Genomic DNA, 17,096 nt, shown 5'->3' on the forward strand with positions numbered 1-17,096 from the left:
GGGCAATAACAAACATAGAAACCCATACCATTACACTTCGCATCATGGTTCCACTTGTACAGAGAAGCAGGGTCAGGACTCACGGCCCTGGCTGAACCAGCACCACACCGTCACACCCCCACGGGATCCTTGTAGGTCTCAGGCAACAAGCTTTGTGCATGAAGATACAGAGTCCCATTCTCTGCTGGTCTCAGGGCCTCTTAATAAAGCACTGCCATTAAAAGCAGGACTGCACAGAGTCACAAAAGCCCAAAGTGGACGATCCCACCTATGTCCAATGTGCAGAGCACATTAGTTGAGACAAAAGTAGACAGGGGAGAAGTGGGAATGACCACTAATGATTTCCTTTTGGGGGTGACAAAAATGTTCGGAACTAGACAGTGGAGATGTTTGCACATGCTGGCCACTGAAGTATATACACTGCTACGGGGAAAGAAGAGGTGGGTCTGTCCCTATAACAAGTTCCATTGTTGGCCGGCCTTTTCTTATCAGTGAGATGAAGGTAGATCTGTCAACAGCTCTTGGTAACCTAAAAGGCTGGGATTGGCTTCCAGACAGCCTAGTCAGGGCGGCCAGAATGTCTAAACACAGAGAATAGGGGGCTCAAAGAGATTATGTGCACAGAAAAACACAAGACCCCGGAGAAGGAGGCCCGTGGGCAAGCACTAGCTCCCTGCTCACCTCTGCTTCCATGCTCCAGCATTCAGAGTCCTGACCTGGGGCCAGAGGCACCTGAGCAGCGCCCACGAATTTCTCAAGGGGGTGAGTAATGGAAAAAGGCAGGAGGCCAATTGAGCTTTCCCAAACTTCATTTCCACACCCTGCAATCTGTAGGCCCAATGCTTTAGATGCAATCTTTATGCCCTCTCCGATGGTGGCACAGGAGAAGTCTGCATGCCCAGCCTATGATGCTACAGGGGAAGAAATAACAATAACAAAGCTGAAAGGTGGAGAAAGAAGGAAATAAGTTCTGGTTGACTTTTTAGCAAGATCACCAGTCCCTTCCAGAGGTCTCAGCGGCCATTGACATTTCATCTGGGAAGTCCTATCATGTGACTCTTATTTAAGCCCTCTCTCACACAATCAGAAAAAATTACAACCACCTGGAGTGAAAGGTGCACCTCCCTCAGGGTGAGCCATGCCCTCTGCACGTCCGGACCCCTTTGGCACCTGCCTCTTCTCTGTCATTCCCAGGCACTCTTCCCTGTCACAGAGCCAGGTGGCATTGGCTAAGGCTGCTGCCACCTCAGGCCATGGCCCACTCTACTTCTGCCAGGCTGGTTCCAGCTCACTCCTCAGGTCTTAAATAGCACCGCAGATAAATATCCAAAGAGCCGTTCCTGTTACTCTCTACTTTCCCTATTTCTTACCTGCTCACGGGCAGACTGCTGACACAGAAGGGAGAGTGTATCTATCTCATTCCATGCCATAGCTAAAGGGTGACACCGGCCCCTGGTGTACGGCTGGACTGACATTTGCTAAGCAGATGAACCTCAGATTTGAAGATTGAATATGTGGGGGACTGAGGAGCACAGTAGGGGATCAGAGAACGACTGAGTGAAGATGACCACTACGTCTGGATTTCCATACCCCACAAATCAGTTTGATGGAATCCAATACCCCATATCCTAAGACATGGGGACCTTCAGAAGGTGACTAGGTTATAAGGGTTCTGACTGATGTAAGCAACTCGAGCAAGTCTGCTCTCCTCTTCTGCCACGTGACTACACCACAGGTTGATGCTGTTTATGAAGCACAGAACAGCTGTCAGATCACCAAATCAGCTGGTGGCTTGCAGTCTTGGAATTCTCAGCCTTCAGAAGTAAGAATAAAAAACCAACCTCACTCACACATCACCTGCTGTTAGGCTAGTCCAACCAGACTGAGACATGCAGAAACACGGTGGGGTGTGGATGTGGGTGTGAGAGTATGCACACGAGTGTGTGGGTTTATGTGCCCGAGGGCCATGCAGAGGCCAGTGGAGGACTTCCAATGTCTTCCTCTATGTGTCCTTGAGACAAAGCCTCCTAGTGAAGCAGCAGCAAGTGTGCTGTGTCGGCTAGACTGTAACCAGCAAGCTCCTGGAATCGGCCTACCTCAACCCCACAATGCTGGGGAGGCAGGTGAATGAACAAAGACCCCACTTTCTAATGTGGGTGCTGGGGACTCACTTCGCACAGCAAGCACTCTGACCCACCGAGCCATCCCCCAACCCCTAGAAACAATGAGCTGGGCATTACTCAAAACCATCATTGTTAAGGATTTTCTTTCTTTAAAAACAAAAACCTGTACAATCTCAATGGCTACACAATGAACAGACTTGATTAAATTAACACTGGCTGCTTGACTGTTTACTGACTGTGGTCTGTATGCCTTGTATTGTGTACAAACCCATTTTTTTTTCTCTCCTCTCCAACACAGGGCAGAGCACTGAAGAGGTCTCTAGCCGATTCTCGGGAACAGAGGCCATTTTCTGCTGTCTTCACAGTCACAGGGCGCTTCTGTATTGTTCCCTACTGCCGCTCTGAACCACAGGCTCCAACACTTTCTGAGCACTAGAACCCCTTCAAAACTATAAAAGATTGACAAGTCTTTCAACCCACCCACCCCACCCCACCCCCGAGAGCCCAGGCCATATCCCTGACCAATTAGAACAGGACCTATGGGGGAAGACCCAGACAGCCATCAATATGCCTGTCCCTGAGATGACTCCAGAGGCTATCCAAGTCACACAATCCTATGCTGACTTTAAAGGTGAAAAAGTTGGACCTACAGAAAGGCAACATCATACATACACACCGGCAGGCTGTATGCTCACTGAACACTGCTTTCTGAACTTCTGCTTAAATCATTTAAGTGTCCTTTATTCCGTCTTTAGTGTTTTTTTTCTAACTCTTACTGAAATGTACTACAAATGTCACTTTGTCTCAGAATATCAAAACTGTGAAGAAAGCGTATTCACTTATTGACTAAATCCCAAAACTTGGAAAATCCCACCCGGCTCTACTCTTTAGAAGTAACAGGATCTGCTGTTTGAACTTCTAGCAACAGACAGAAACATTTAGTATCTTGTGAGTAAGGAGAGCCAGTGACTGTTGATATGTAGCCAGTGAATGTATGAACGAAGAAATAATAGGGCAACTTAAAAACCACTGTGAAGTATGACTGAGGATGGAGCAGCCTAAGATCACCTCTGGTCAGAGAGAAACAGTGGCTCCACCCCACTTTCAGTCACAAGCACAAGAGGAGCAGCCAATGCCCTTTACTGCTGAGCCCAGACCCAAGAAACACTTAACCCTTTACAGCTCACATACAATGTGTCAATGCCAACAAAGGAGCTCGTTTCTCATACAATTATATATCAAGTAGCCCCAAAGAAGGAAAGTTACCATGCCATGCAGTCTTTTTTAAAGTCCATATTCTTGGGGAGGACTCATTGGGGAAAAGGCTTTCTGTCAAACCTGACAGCTCCAGTTCAATCCCCAGCATTCACAGGGAGGAAGAAAAGAAACAACTCTAAACCACATAGTCCCATGTAAAACAGTTACAAGTAAGATACACAGACAGACAGAGTCAGGTAGAGGCGAATACCATAGGGTAATTTTGTTACCACACACAGTGACCTACTAGCTATTCTGAATCAAGGTTGCACATCCCCATTTAACATTAGAGATCACGAGAAGGGCTTCTCTCTTCCTTTACCTGCAGTGAAAGCCAAACCAACTGTTCCCAGTCTACCTTAGTGATCCTAGGTACAATTACAAAACCCAGATGGTGCAGGTAACACCGGGAGAGTAAAAACCCTTGTCAACTTGAAGCCTGAGGGATCTCCAATGTCACAAGCAAGCGCATCATGTCAGCAGCTGGCCTTTTTCCAGAACAACAAACTTCTAAAAACAAATCTGGAAGACTAGCCAGGGTGACACTGCCTATAACCTTAGCACTGAAGGAGATCGAGGTGGAGACAGAAGTTTAAGGATATCCTTGGCTACACAGCAAGTTTAAGGCCAGCCTGGGCTACTTGAGACTGACTCCAAAAAAAAAAAAAAAAAAAAAAAAAAAGAAAAGAAAAAAAGAAACAAAACACAAATAAAATCCTTTTTTCCCTTCTAGTATATGCTAAATTCCAATCTGGCCAATGATAGTCAGGTGGTATAAGAATATTATCTTGTGTCTTAGCCTCCAACTGAAATGTTTTTAACCCTTTATTTTTATCACTATGGTTAAGAAGATTCAGAAAACAAGGATGAAACCCACCAACTTAGTTATAATATAAAACAGAATTCATTAATGGAGATATACAATTCTGATTTGAACAGAAATTAAGTTATAAAATAAATATCAGTAGATCCTAATCTTAGGATACATTTTTTAAATTTAATTACATGAATAATTTATATTACAAAGGAGTTTTGTTATGAAGGTATTTTATAAGATTTGTTACAGTGTTTCCAAATTTGCTTTTGATATTTGGCCCTTGGGCTCAGACAGATGGCTCAGCGGTTAAGAGGGCTGGCTGCACTTCCAGAGGGGCCAAAATTGATTCCCAGAACCCTGTGATGACTCACAACTGTCTATTACTCCAGTTCCAAGGGGTCTAACAATCCTCTTCTGGCCTCCTCCAGCACCAGGCACACATATGGTACCCAGACATTGGCATGGCATAACACACACACACACACCACTTTTTTTTTTTCACACACTTTTTTTTTTTAATTAAAAAAAGAATAGCCTTAATTTTTTGCCATTACCTTTCCTCAGGTGGCATGGAGGCCTTTGGAACTCAGAGGACAACTTGTTGGAGCCTGCTCTCAACCGTGTGGCTGGCTGGGAATGGAACTCAGGTTGTCAGACTTGGGGCAATCATCAAACCACTGAGCCATCTCACTGGCCCAACAGTTAGCCTTTTTAAAATCAAAAAATTAATCCAGGCTGGTGACTCATGTCTGACATCCCAGTACTAGAACCGCGAAGGCAAGGTGAGGTCAGTCTTTGATACAAATCGAGTTCCCAGCCAATCAGGCCCTCATTGTAACTCAGAATGAATTAAGTTCTAACTGATTGGGTTTAACTGAACAAAACCATATGGTGGAAATAACCAAGTCACCAATGGGATGCAATTCACTCGCAATAGCTGCTAAGCCCCACATTTTGTGCAGCCAAGATAAAGTCAACTCCACGTCAGTATAATCTAATATAAAACACATTAGGCTAGCTGATAGAGATCAGGGAACAAGTTAAGGCTTCCCAAATGTGTAACCTTAGGCAGTCAGTTCCTTAACTTTAAGGTGCTTCGACTTCTATGTCAGGGACCAGGACTAAACAGCCCAAAACAAGCCCTGAATTGGGGATATGGTTGTGGAAGGGAAAGTGCGGCCGCAGGGTGAGTCACTTACGAGATGTAGGCTGGGTATCCGAAACCTATCAGGTTGCAGAGGAGAGAGGCTCCATAACCGAACACCAGATACAAAGCCACCAGTCCGATGACACCTGGAGACAGGAGAGAAGTGGGTTGGGTGGCAGGGCAGATATTCTAAAGGGACAGTCCCCGCCCACACCCATACTTCGCGGCTAGGCCTTTCCTAGGCGGTTTTCTCCTGCCTCGAATACATCAGAGAAACAACTACAAGGAGGTCGGTCGGGCCTGCCCATCGTCTGGACGCCGTTTTGGTTGGGGACACTGGAGAGTCCTCTGCCTCTCCTCCGTAGGCAGAGCGACCCTGGGCTGGGTATTCTGAGCAGTCCCCTGCCTCAACTCCCTGGGAGAGGGTCGGTCTGAGCTGAGCATACCGAGCAACCCCGGCCTCAACACCCTATGGAGGAGGGCCCGGCTGGTTTGGGCACACCCAGCAGTCCCCTGCTTCTCCTTCCTGCTGGCTGGCCCGCGGTTCCCCCCTCCTCGGAAGCCCCGCTTGGCTAGACCTGGCTCCCGCGCGCGGGCGCACGCGAGGACTGTGCACGCGAGGCCCGGCTGCCGGAGTGGGGGTGGGGTCTGGGACGTGAAGGCGAGCTTCACCCCGCTAGACACTGCGCCCAAAGCTGTGGGTCCTGGGACACTCGCGGCCGGCAGAGGCGACACGTCAGCGTCCGCGCGTCCCGCAGTCTGCGGCTCCCAGGCCCCGCTCCACGCGCGAGGAGCCTCCCGCCCGTCCTCTGTCCCTGCCCCGGCGCCGCTCCCGGGGACCCGCCGCCCACCGAGCGCGATGAAGCTCCGGTTCACTCCGGTCTTGGCCTCGAGCTTGGCGAGGAGATCAGTCATGCAGTTCTTCTCGTGCAGGAACCGGTCGAACCTCTCCCTCATGGCTGCGGACATGGCTGGGCCGTTCGCGCCGCCCGGGATGCTCCGCAGCCGGCTGGACGCGGAACCCAGCTGACCGGGGCGGGGCGGGGGCGGGCGGTGCCGCGGCTCGTGCACGAGGTTTCCGGGAGCGCGCCCCGCGCTCGCCTTCGCCCTGTTGGCGCGGACCCCGCCCTGCCCCAGCCGAGCGCTCACCTCAGCTGCCACGCCCATACCCGGCTCACTGCGCTGCCCCCCCCCCCCCCCCCCCCCCCCCCCGCTGTAAGCAGCTGGACCTGCCCGGAGTCCGCCTGACTTTTTAAATCCAATCGGTGCACCTAGACAGAAAGGGGCGGGTGACCTTAAATGCCTACAACCGCGTAAGACTAGTCTGATGGACACCCTGCTGTGCTAAACCTACGAAGACATATTTAACCTAAAAATGGAAATGTGTGACCGGCCCTGAGCAAGTCTGTGAGCAGGCCTGCTTCCCTCCTGTGCCAGGACTCAGGGTAGTTTTGAAAATTCCCCTGGAGAAAGCTCACATGCCCTCCTCTAGGGCACACTATTTTTCAAGCAAGGTAGTCTAGCCTCCTGGTGGGCTATTGTTACCTTGAGATCTAAGAGAAGGGAAGTGTTTCCTAGCAGCTACCAGCGAAGTGGCAATCTTCACTTCCCTAAATGCACAGTTACCGGGAAGATGAGTGTGAACGATGGTGTCCAGGTTCTTCCACATAAACCTAGGCTCTAATGGTCTTTTACCCGAATTTCTTCAGAACACTCCTTCTGAAGTCGCCCTTTCTCCTACTCTGCCAAGTTTTCCTCATTACATAAGACTCAAAGGCCTTGGCAGTGTAGTTCCGTTTCTCAGCAGAGAATGTGAGGTCTCCTGCACAACATTCTTTCTCGGTCCTAAACCCTTGTCCACTTGTAGACTGAGCTATTGTCTTCCATGGGAATGAGTAGATACCGTGCTCGATCCATATTTCTTATCTGCAAGTTTCCTCTCCTTTTCCCCCCGAGGGTCTTAAATGAACTCTTTCAGCTGCCCCCCACCCCCACCCCAGTATCCAGCTAATCACTGAAGAAATTGAACCATAAAGTTAATAGTGTTGTTATGAAAGCATCCACACCCAAATGCCCATTAGCCTACAATTACTTTTTAATGTTGCAGTCACAGGAACCAAATGTGGGTCAAAGCCTGGCATGGTTTCCGCATACCTTGTAATCCCAGCTCTTGGAAGGCAGGAAGGATCAGGAGTTCCAAGGCAGCCTCAGTTACATAGAGAGTGTGAGGCCAGCCTGAGACCCTTTTGAAAAGCAAGCAGGTAGAGCTAAAGACATGTCTCAATGGTCAGAAGCACATACTGCTCTTGCTGAGAGTGAGGTCCAGTTCCCAGTACCCAGCTTTTAACTCCTGTTCCAGCGAAGCCAGGCCTTCTTCTGGACTCTCTGGACACCTGTACTCATATGCACTTGCTCGATTGTGTGTATGTGTGTGTGTGTCCACACACACATACACGCACCATTAAAAATTAAAAATATGTCGGGCGTGGTGGCACACGCCTTCAATCCCAGCACTCAGGAGGCAGAGGCAGGCGGATTTCTGAGTTCGAGGCCAGCCTGGTCTACAAAGTGAGTTCCAGGACAGCCAGGGCTACACAGAGAAACCCTGTCTCGAAAAAACAAAACAAACAAACAAAAATAAAAATATACCTAAAAACAAAGGAATCCCATTGTTTTGAGAATAAAAATTTGAAAACAGCCACAACCAAACAACCCCCAAAAGTGAGCCGAATTGTGCTGTGTCTGTCCTGAATTCACTCTCTGGTGGTGACTTCTGTTTTCTAAGGAATGGCCTCATACTGGGCAGGTGGCTCAGTCAGTAAAAGTCTTGCCAGGCAAGCATGAGGTAAAAAGCCCGTGTGCCAGCGTTCCACCACTCTGAGGGAGATGCTGGATCTTATGGCCAGCCAGCCTCACTGAACTGGTGAACTCCAGGTTCAGCGAGAGACTCTGACCCTCCAAATAAGACAGAAAGCTGCTGAGGAGACACAGGAAAGCAAGAATAGAGCCTGAGCCCTGTCCTCCACACACTCCTGTGCACTCATGGCTGCCGTGTGTAGTAACATGCTGTTTAGAATGAGAAATGTTCCCATGGGCTCCTGTGTTTTAATGCTTGGCTCCCATTTGGGGCTAACACTGACTGAGAGGAATATTACCATTTTTTTTCCTTTAGATAATTGCAATCGGACTGGAGAAGCATGGGACCCTTGGCTCACATGGTCCTCACAAACCTTTTATAGATGAGAAACAATGTAAAATAGAAGAGCCCTGTTTTAGGTCTTAAACTAGCCGCCCACTTCTTTTATCTAGTATGCCATGTTCTGGGGGCCAGACACTGTTAGTCTGGGACCACAGACCACACTATTGTCTAGAAAGCCAGGGAGAAGGCTTGGTCCAGCAGGAGCAGGTGGACTTTGGCAGCTCCTAGGAAGGAAGTCAACTTGTCACGGGGTGACTCAAGTGCTGTTGGTACACCTCTGGGGAGGTGGAGAGGGTTCTTTGTGGGTTGGCTTTTGCAGGGCGGAAGAGTTAGAAGTCATTTGGTTCTGTGACCAGAGGAGGCAGAGCTTGACTTGCTGAATAATCTTTACTGAGTACCCACTCTCTTGGCACCCAGCATCCGTGAGACACCAGCAAGAGACCCTCAGGCCACAGGGACACTTACTACTGCCAAGTGTCCTCCTTTTGCTGAAGGAGCCTTACAATGGCTCACATCTAAAGGTCAGAAGGAAATGTAAGTTTAAGGTGCTCCATGCTAGACTGGCTGGAGGAAAGCAGAGAGGCCATGTAGGAAACTTTTATCCAGCAGGTCACAAACACACACAAGACATAAAGGTGAGAGGATGACTTGGGAAAAAAAGAGCTTGGTGGAGAGGGAAGGAGATAAGAGAAGATAATGGGGGAAATGCTGGTAAAAATATGAATATTAATGCATATATGTATATGTGTGTATATATGTGTAAACATATATGTGTATATATTGTAAAGAATGTATATATACATACATGTTCATATATACATGCATATATACATTTTTATAATTTTACATATATGTACATATGCATACATATAAAATACATGACATATATGACATTGTAAAAGAATAAATATAAAAGTAAATTAATAATATTTTTTTAAATGCATATTGGTGTTCATTCTGCTTGTATTTGTATATGAGAGTGCCAGATCCCCTGGAACTGGAGTTATAGACAGTTGTGAGCTGCCATGTGGATGCTGAGACTTAAACCCAGGTCCTTTGGAGAAGCAGTCAGGGCTCTTTAACCACTGAACCATCTCTCCAGCCCCAAATAAAAATTTTAAAGCTGTATTAAGAGAAATAGAATGTAACTGAGCATGGTGACACACGTACAAACCCAACATTCAGAAGGGAGAAGCAGGGAGATCCGAAGTTTGAGGTCATTCTCCTTGGCTACATGAATCCGAGGCTAGCCTGGGCTACATGAGGCTGTCTCAAAAAAGACAAGACAGGACTAGGAAGATGGCTCCGGTGGTATAGAGCTTGCCCCCAGGCCTGACGACCAGAGTTGACTCCCTAGAACCTTCATAATGGTGGGAAGAGAGAAATAAGTCCATAAAGCTGCCCTCCGCTCCCCACATGAGTGGCATGGCCTGTTTGCCCCTCTCTTTCACGCACAGCCCACTAATAACAAGTAAAACTTCTATTAAAAAAACTTGTGAAAATGTCCATGCTTCATTGAATACCTTTGAATAAGATTGCCTTCCTCATTTATCTGATTTTAAACATTTTTTCTACTGGAAAATATAGGCAAAGCTTCTTGTTATAGTTTTCCACTTGTCAAATAGGGAATTAGATTTTAGGAAATCAATGCTCACAACTGGGAACCACCATGAGTAGCCTCTACACGGACTGCCATATGTCATGGCCATTGCTTACAGACCCATAGATTTTGTTTTTCAGTAGGCATGAAAGTCTTCTTTATTTCACATTCTCATTTCTTAGTCATACCTGCACAGGGACATCCAGAAAAAACAAGCCACTGGAAGGTTGTTTCTCTGTGACCATGACTTGTCAGTCTAGTTCTTGACAAACCCTGCATTTAGATTTCATCCTTAACTGCCACTGTTCACTGGCCCTGGGCTATGAGTCCCACCCCAGAGAACAGTCCAGATGTGCCTAATAGTGAACAAGGTGGCGTGCAATTTTGACTGCCTCCCACCCTGCCCCTAGGGCGTGTAGTGTATGTTCATGTGTACCTGCAGTGCAGTGCCTGTGCTGAGGCCGAAGGAGAGCCTCGTCTTACTGTCTCTCAGTCGCCTCTCAGTCCTTTGGGGCAGAGTCTTAAGCTTAACCTGGAACTAGGCTGGTGGTAGCAAGCCTAGTCCCTGTCTCTGTCCTCTGTTTCCCATAGTAAGGGGGTTATGAACACTCTTGGGGCTATGCCCCCCCTCATGTTGGTACTGAGAATTTGAACTGATAATCTCACACACGTTGTCTCACCCACTCAGCCATCTGCCACTCAGACCTCTTTTCAGTGAAGAGGAGAAGCAGGAGTTAACTTGTGCAGTTCCGTCCATGCCTAGGCGTCAAGGAAGTGTAGTTCACGGGAACAAAGACACTGAGCAGCATTTCAATGTCTGTTGCTGCTGCACCAAACCATCGCAAATGTGGGGGCTTAACACAACGTAAGGATGCTATCTCGGAGTTTGTGTCAGAAGTCTGAGCCAAGTCTTACTGGGCTAAAACTAAGTTCTGGTTTTCAGGGTTTGGTTCCTTAGACTCCAGGGCTGAGTCCTTGGAGACTCAGGGAAATACTATTTCTTTGCTTCTCTGAGTGATTAACAGAATTCCGTTCCTGGGGTTCTAAGACTGAAGTCTCCATTTCCTTCCCCCTTTTCGGGGCTAACAGCAGTGGGATGACTTCCCCTCATACTCAAGTCTCTCTTCCCTTTTCTTCTGCCTCAGCGCTGTGGCCCATCTATTTTCTACTTACATGTTTTTAAAAGATTTATTTTCATTTTATGTGTATGAGTGTTCTACCTGCACGTATGTGTGTGTACCGCATGTGAACTGTACCTGGTGCCTGTAGGACACCAGAAGAGGTCCGAGCCCCTGGAACCAGAGTTAATGTATGGCTATGAGCCACCATGTAGATGCTGGGAACAGAACCTAGAACCTCAGCAAGAACAGCAAGTGTTCTCAGCTGCTGCGCCGTCTCTCCAGCACAACCCTTCCTCTTTTGAAGGTGATTTATCTCTGGTCTTTGTTGCACTAACAGAAAGCTAGCGGGATGTGTAAGGAAATACAGTCATGGGTTCTGATTATTAGGACACAGATCTTTTGGGACGAGGTCTACTCTTCTGTCTACACGATGGCCTTACCTGAGGCCCCAGACGCAGCCTCCAGCTTTCTGTAAAGAATGAACATGTTGAGATCTGACTGCTAGTGGAGCCAGCCCAAGGCATGCACCAGCTTGTGCTGTAGATCCTGGGACTGACAGCCTGGCTCCATTATTTACTAGCTGGGAGCTCTTGGGAAGGTTCATGACCTACAAGAACCCAGCTTTTCTTAGCATAAGAATGAGGATAATGTTAGCAGCATCAAACATCAGGGAGTCTTGTGGAAGAGTTGGGGGTAGAAGTGAACAAATCAGAGGGGTCAAGGATACCACAAGAAGACCCACAGAGCCAACTAACCTGGGGCCATGGGGGCTCACAGAGACTGGGCCACCAACTAGGGAGCATGCAGAAGCTGGACCTGGACCTCCTACACATCTGTAGCAAATATGCAGCTTGGTCTTCATCTGGGTCCCCTAACAAGAGGAGCAGGGAATGTCTGCTCCCTGCCATTGGATTCCCTCTCCCTGCCTCCTATTTGGACTGCCTGGTTGGATGTGGGAGAGGATGTGCCTAGACCTGCTAGGACTAGATGCCTCAGGATGGGGTGGTACCCAAGGAGGGGGTTCCCCTTCTCTGAGGAGAAGGGGAGGAGGCAATAGGAGGAGGGATTTGTAAGGGTAGGACTGGGAAAAGAAGAGGGAGGAAGGCTCATATTGGGATGGAAAGTGAATATAAAAAGCACTTCTAGAAGTCCTGGCCTTCAGAAGCTCTGAAGACATATGAGCTACGTCCAAAAGACTCACACAAAAATGCAGTAGACATCACAAGAATTAATGTCTGAAACACCAACACCTTGTCCAGTGTCGCTTTTGGCGCAGGGTTCCATGAATTCGAGGCTGGCCTTGAACTCACTATGTAGCCAAGAATGATCTCGAACTCCTGATCCTCCTGATTGAACCTTCCAAATGTTGGGGTCACAGGTATGTGACATCGCACTCCACTTATACTGTGCGAGGAACCAAATCTAGGGCTTCATACATGCAACAGAGCTACATGCCTAGCCTTGTAATCTGGTTTTTGGTTTTGATCCGTGGATTTGATATCTATGCATGTGAGTCTGGTTTCTGTTAATTCACTAAACACCATGTGACCAAAAGCAACCTGAGGAGGAAGCAGTTGATTTTCCCCCACAAGTGAGAGTCCGTCATCAAAGGAAGCCAAGGCAGGAACTCGAGTTGACAAGCAAGATTAGCCATCACACTCTGAAAATCAAAATGTTCTAGAAAGAAATAAAATCAAATTGTTGACCTCCCATTTAGCCCTGGGATCAACCAGTGCCAGAGGGAAATGCAGGCTTGCCAGATGTGAGCGAGGAGCTAACCTAACACCCTTAGTTGTTGAAGTCGGGCTGTTGGCTGGCACACAGCAAGCTGAGCTGTCTCCAGACTTCCTGCTTCTTTGCTCTCTGATTTTCAGCCATTTGGGGAGGTGTTCTGGCTCACCGTCCGGCAGCTCTTGGACATAAATCATCACACGACCTTGCCAGTTGACCCAAGGACATGCTGCTGCTTTTGAATGCTGAAATAACATTTGCACTGTGAGGAGATCTGCCGTGCGGTTCCACAGGAATGAGTAAACCGCACAGCCTTTCCCGGTCCTGCAGGATGGCCTCTCTAAGGCTGATGCTGACAGATTTATAGCTATCTGGAACTGGAGAGATTTTGAATTAGTTTTGTTCAAACAAACTTCTTTCTCCACTTTTTTTTTTTTCTAGCAACTCGTCAATCTATACAAAACAGACCAAAAAAAAAAATGTGCTAAGCCAGACATGGAGGTTCAAACTTATAATTCTAAGCACTTGGGAAGCTGATGCAGACGGTTTGTCATGTCAACAAAACCTGCCGAAAGTAAGACTTCATCCATCTAGACTCAAGTGTAAATTCATCAGTCAGAAAAAAAACCCACGCCGCTGCTGATCTGTGAGTTTGAGACTGAGATCTGGCTGAGGGCCAGATCCACTCTGTCCGCTTGCTTCTCACTCTCCCTGGGTGGCAGCCTCTAATACTTTGTCCTACACAGTAACTTCCCTCCTCCATGTTCCTCATCAAGTTGGCTATCTCAGATGACAGCACACATTGTGGGATTCCCTACCACCCCCTTGAAATGACATGAGTCAGCTATTTGGCTTAGTTTGGGGGATTTCTCTGAAGGCTCCCTCCTGGGTCTCCCTGCTCCCTATCACCCTGACACAACATGGAAATGTTCGTGACCCCCCTCCCCCAAGAAGACCACCAAGGAGCCGATCTGATGCAATCGGATTAGGGTCTCTTTATTCAACCTCAAGCTTGGGCCACATTACAGTCTCTGACAAAATAGAACAGGAGGGTGCAACCCCAAGTCCAGTTTCAGGCAAGCATTTATAGAGGCAAGAAGGGGTTATCTAGCCTGGTACACATCTGATTGGGGGCCATTATAGCCTTTAACATAGTTGGCTGGTGCTGGGAGTTTATGGTTATAAACTTAACTTCTGCTTTCCTCCTGTTTGGTGGTTGATAGGAAGTGAAGTGTCAGAGGCAGGCTTGTAACCTGGAGGTGCAGATTTGTTGGGGAATAACCTGGAAATTAATGTTAGATGCAGGTATTGTTGGAGAGTAGCCTGGAAACTGGTGCTAGGTACAGGCCTGCTAGTTAACTTGAGTTCAACCTCAGGTCAGGTTCTCTAAGAGGGAATCTGAACCCAAAAGATTTGGTCTCTCAAAAGTATCGAAAATTATTTGGTGTAGAGGACATGGGTGGATTTTTTTTTTTTTTTTTAGGACAACTTACTGTGAGACCAAAGACTAGGAAGGTCAGGAAAATCTCCGGTAAAATGATTCCAGAAAGCACTTTTCTACTCTTGAAGGGTCCAATTACTTAGAAATATTTGCTAAAGGTTTTACAATATTTTCAGAAAGCTAATGGGTCACACTTGACCTTAGCCCAGAAGTGAAGCAGTTGACATCAATGAATATTGATTGTTTCCACTTACTTTTTCAACAGTGATTTACTAAGAACCTACCACCTGTCGGGCCTTGAAGAGACACAGGAATCAGGAGCGGTAAGACCCAAGCTCTGTGGTTCTCACAATAAATAATAGCTACCACAGCATTTGATATCCATTGTTGAAGGTTCAAAGAAACGTTAGTCACTTAGTATTTAAATTTTTCTCCTCTCTAAGAAAAAATAAACTGTTATCGATAAAATCCCTCAGTGGGGGAATGTGGGTATATGTGTGCATATGTGTGCATATGTGTGCATATGTGTGCATATGGAGGCCAGAGGTTAAACTTGAGTGGCATTCCTCAGAGTGTTATTCATTTGTTTGCTTTGTTCTTTTTAGGAATGAGGCCTCTCATTGGTTTGGAGCTTGTGGTGGTCTCAATAAGAGTGCCCTTCCCCCATAGGCTCATATATTTGAATGTTTAGTTATCAGGGAGTGGCATTATTTGAAAGGGTTAGAAAGATTAAGGGGTGTGGCCTTGTTGAAGAAAGCGAGTCAATGCGGATGAGCTTTGAGCGCTCTCTCTCTCTCTCTCTCTCTCTCTCTCTGCCTGTAGACCAGGATGCAGTTCTCAGCTACTTCTCCAGCACCATGTGTGCTGCCATGTTCATGTCAGGACTAAGCCCCTAAGACTGTAAGCCCTCAGCCCTCAGTTAAATGCTTCCCTTGTAAGAATTGCCTCGGTCATGTTGTCTCTTCGCAGCATCAGAATGGTGATTAAGACAGAGCTCACCAACGTGGCGAGGCTGGCTAGCCAGTAACCCCTAGAAACAGTGTGTCTCCACCCCTTGGCACTGGGACTACAAGACCACACAACCATGTCCAGTTGTTTCACATGGGTTCTGGGACTCAAACTCAGGTTCACAAAATCTTGACCAACAAAGCCATCTCCCAGGGCCCCAGTCCGACTCTTTTTACGGTCAGACAGATAACATTTGAATCTTTCCCCATGGTTCTGAGCTCCGTCTGTCTGACTTTCCTTGTCTCTTTCCCCAAGTCCCATAGGAGTTGAGAAAGCAGAGACCTTTGGTTGAGTTATTGTTTTTCTACATCTAATGAATTCATAAATACCAAGAGTTGGAAAATGATCCTCCGTAGGGGGAGGGGCACACATTCCTCACTCTCCCGGGACTTCCCTGGGAGCCCCACTTGTGAATTAGTCAGACCCCTGAGCACTAGGTGACAGAGGTCGTCAGGGACCTAACCCAGCACCTGACAACAACGAACTCTTTTATCTTACAGGGAAACACTTAGAGCTGTATAAATAGACACCTGATTGTTCTATTTCAGTGCAAACTGTGTTAGCAACTGTTACAGCACAGGCTAACATCTGTTAGCAATAAGCGCGCACTCCCATGAGCAACTCTGGAGAAAGGAAGTCAGAGCAGGGCACAGGGGCCACCCTGAAGTAACTCTAAGTGTGCAGCCTTGGGCGGATCAGGTCCCGGCACAGCTACAAAGTGAGCAAGCCCACGAACTCATCTGTTTGACATACATTTGAGGAGGGCTGTGTTGTGCCAAGAATACAGACTCCTGCCTGAAATTTTTCAACTTCTCTTTCCTGACTTCTCACCTCCCACACGCTCACACAGCCAGTACACCAGTTAGTAGCCCTTGCCCTTTGCTCTCTTAAAAAGGAAAATTGAGATATTTATTCTATGCATATGGGCACCTTGTCTGCGGGCACTCTCTGTGCACTGCATGCGTGCATTGTCCATGAAAGCCAAAAAAAAGGATGTTGGATCCCCTAGAACTGGAGTTACGTTCCGCGCCACCCTGTGGTGCTATGACTTGAACCTGCATCCTCTGTGTGAGCAGCTTGACCACTGAGCCATCTCTCCAGCCCCACCCCCCTTTGCTCTGTAGATTTCTTTTACTAGAAACGTTTTAACTCGCTGTAAACTGGAAAGAAAATGATGGTCAAGTCATATTAATGTATAGCTTAAACATTGTACTTTTATTTATTTATTTATTTATTTTGGTCAGGGTCTCGCTATATAGCCCTGGCCAGTCTGGAACTTGCTTTGTTGACCAGGTTGACCCTGAACCCATAGAGATCCACCTACTTCTGCCTCCCAAGCACTGGTATGAAAGGCACGCACCTGTACTCCCAGTCCCAGCTGCCCGCTCTTTCCGAAGTGCTTACAGTTTAGCAAAGGGATGCCCTTGGTCCAAAGCACTGAAACTAGTGAACTACAGAGGGGCACTTCCCTTGGGGACATCTGAGCCTCCTCCAGCAAGAATAAGGCCAGGCCTGGGCTGGTGTCCTGAGTACAACATTTACTTTTATATATGGACTTAGCAAACCAGCCCAATTACTTTTTTTTTTGTCTTAGTATAATTAGACCAAAACATTTCAAGCTGTAGGAACATTTTTTATTTTTTAAGTCTGCA

At 47.3% G+C, this 17,096-nt stretch overlaps 1 protein-coding gene across 2 annotated transcripts in view; it reads right to left on the bottom strand.

The window, feature by feature from the left end:
• Positions 1-7,983, bottom strand: part of Reep5 (receptor accessory protein 5) — a 30,107-nt gene extending 22,124 nt beyond the window's left edge. Inside the window, exons 1-2 of one of the 2 annotated variants that reach the window (XR_003952491.1) lie at positions 6,196-7,983; positions 5,397-5,490 (exon numbers count right to left, since the gene is read on the bottom strand). Coding sequence is in view for 1 of the 2 variants with exons in the window: in NM_007874.3 (NP_031900.3) it covers positions 5,397-5,490; positions 6,196-6,313 (212 nt within the window). In the remaining variant the exon portion in view is untranslated. The remainder of the gene's footprint in view (positions 1-5,396; positions 5,491-6,195) is intronic. The other variant, NM_007874.3, reaches the window with a different exon arrangement.
• Positions 7,984-17,096: the final 9,113 nt, after the last annotated feature.

Source organism: Mus musculus, chromosome 18 (genome assembly GCF_000001635.26).
Source record: "Mus musculus strain C57BL/6J chromosome 18, GRCm38.p6 C57BL/6J".
Taxonomy (NCBI): domain Eukaryota; kingdom Metazoa; phylum Chordata; class Mammalia; order Rodentia; family Muridae; genus Mus; species Mus musculus.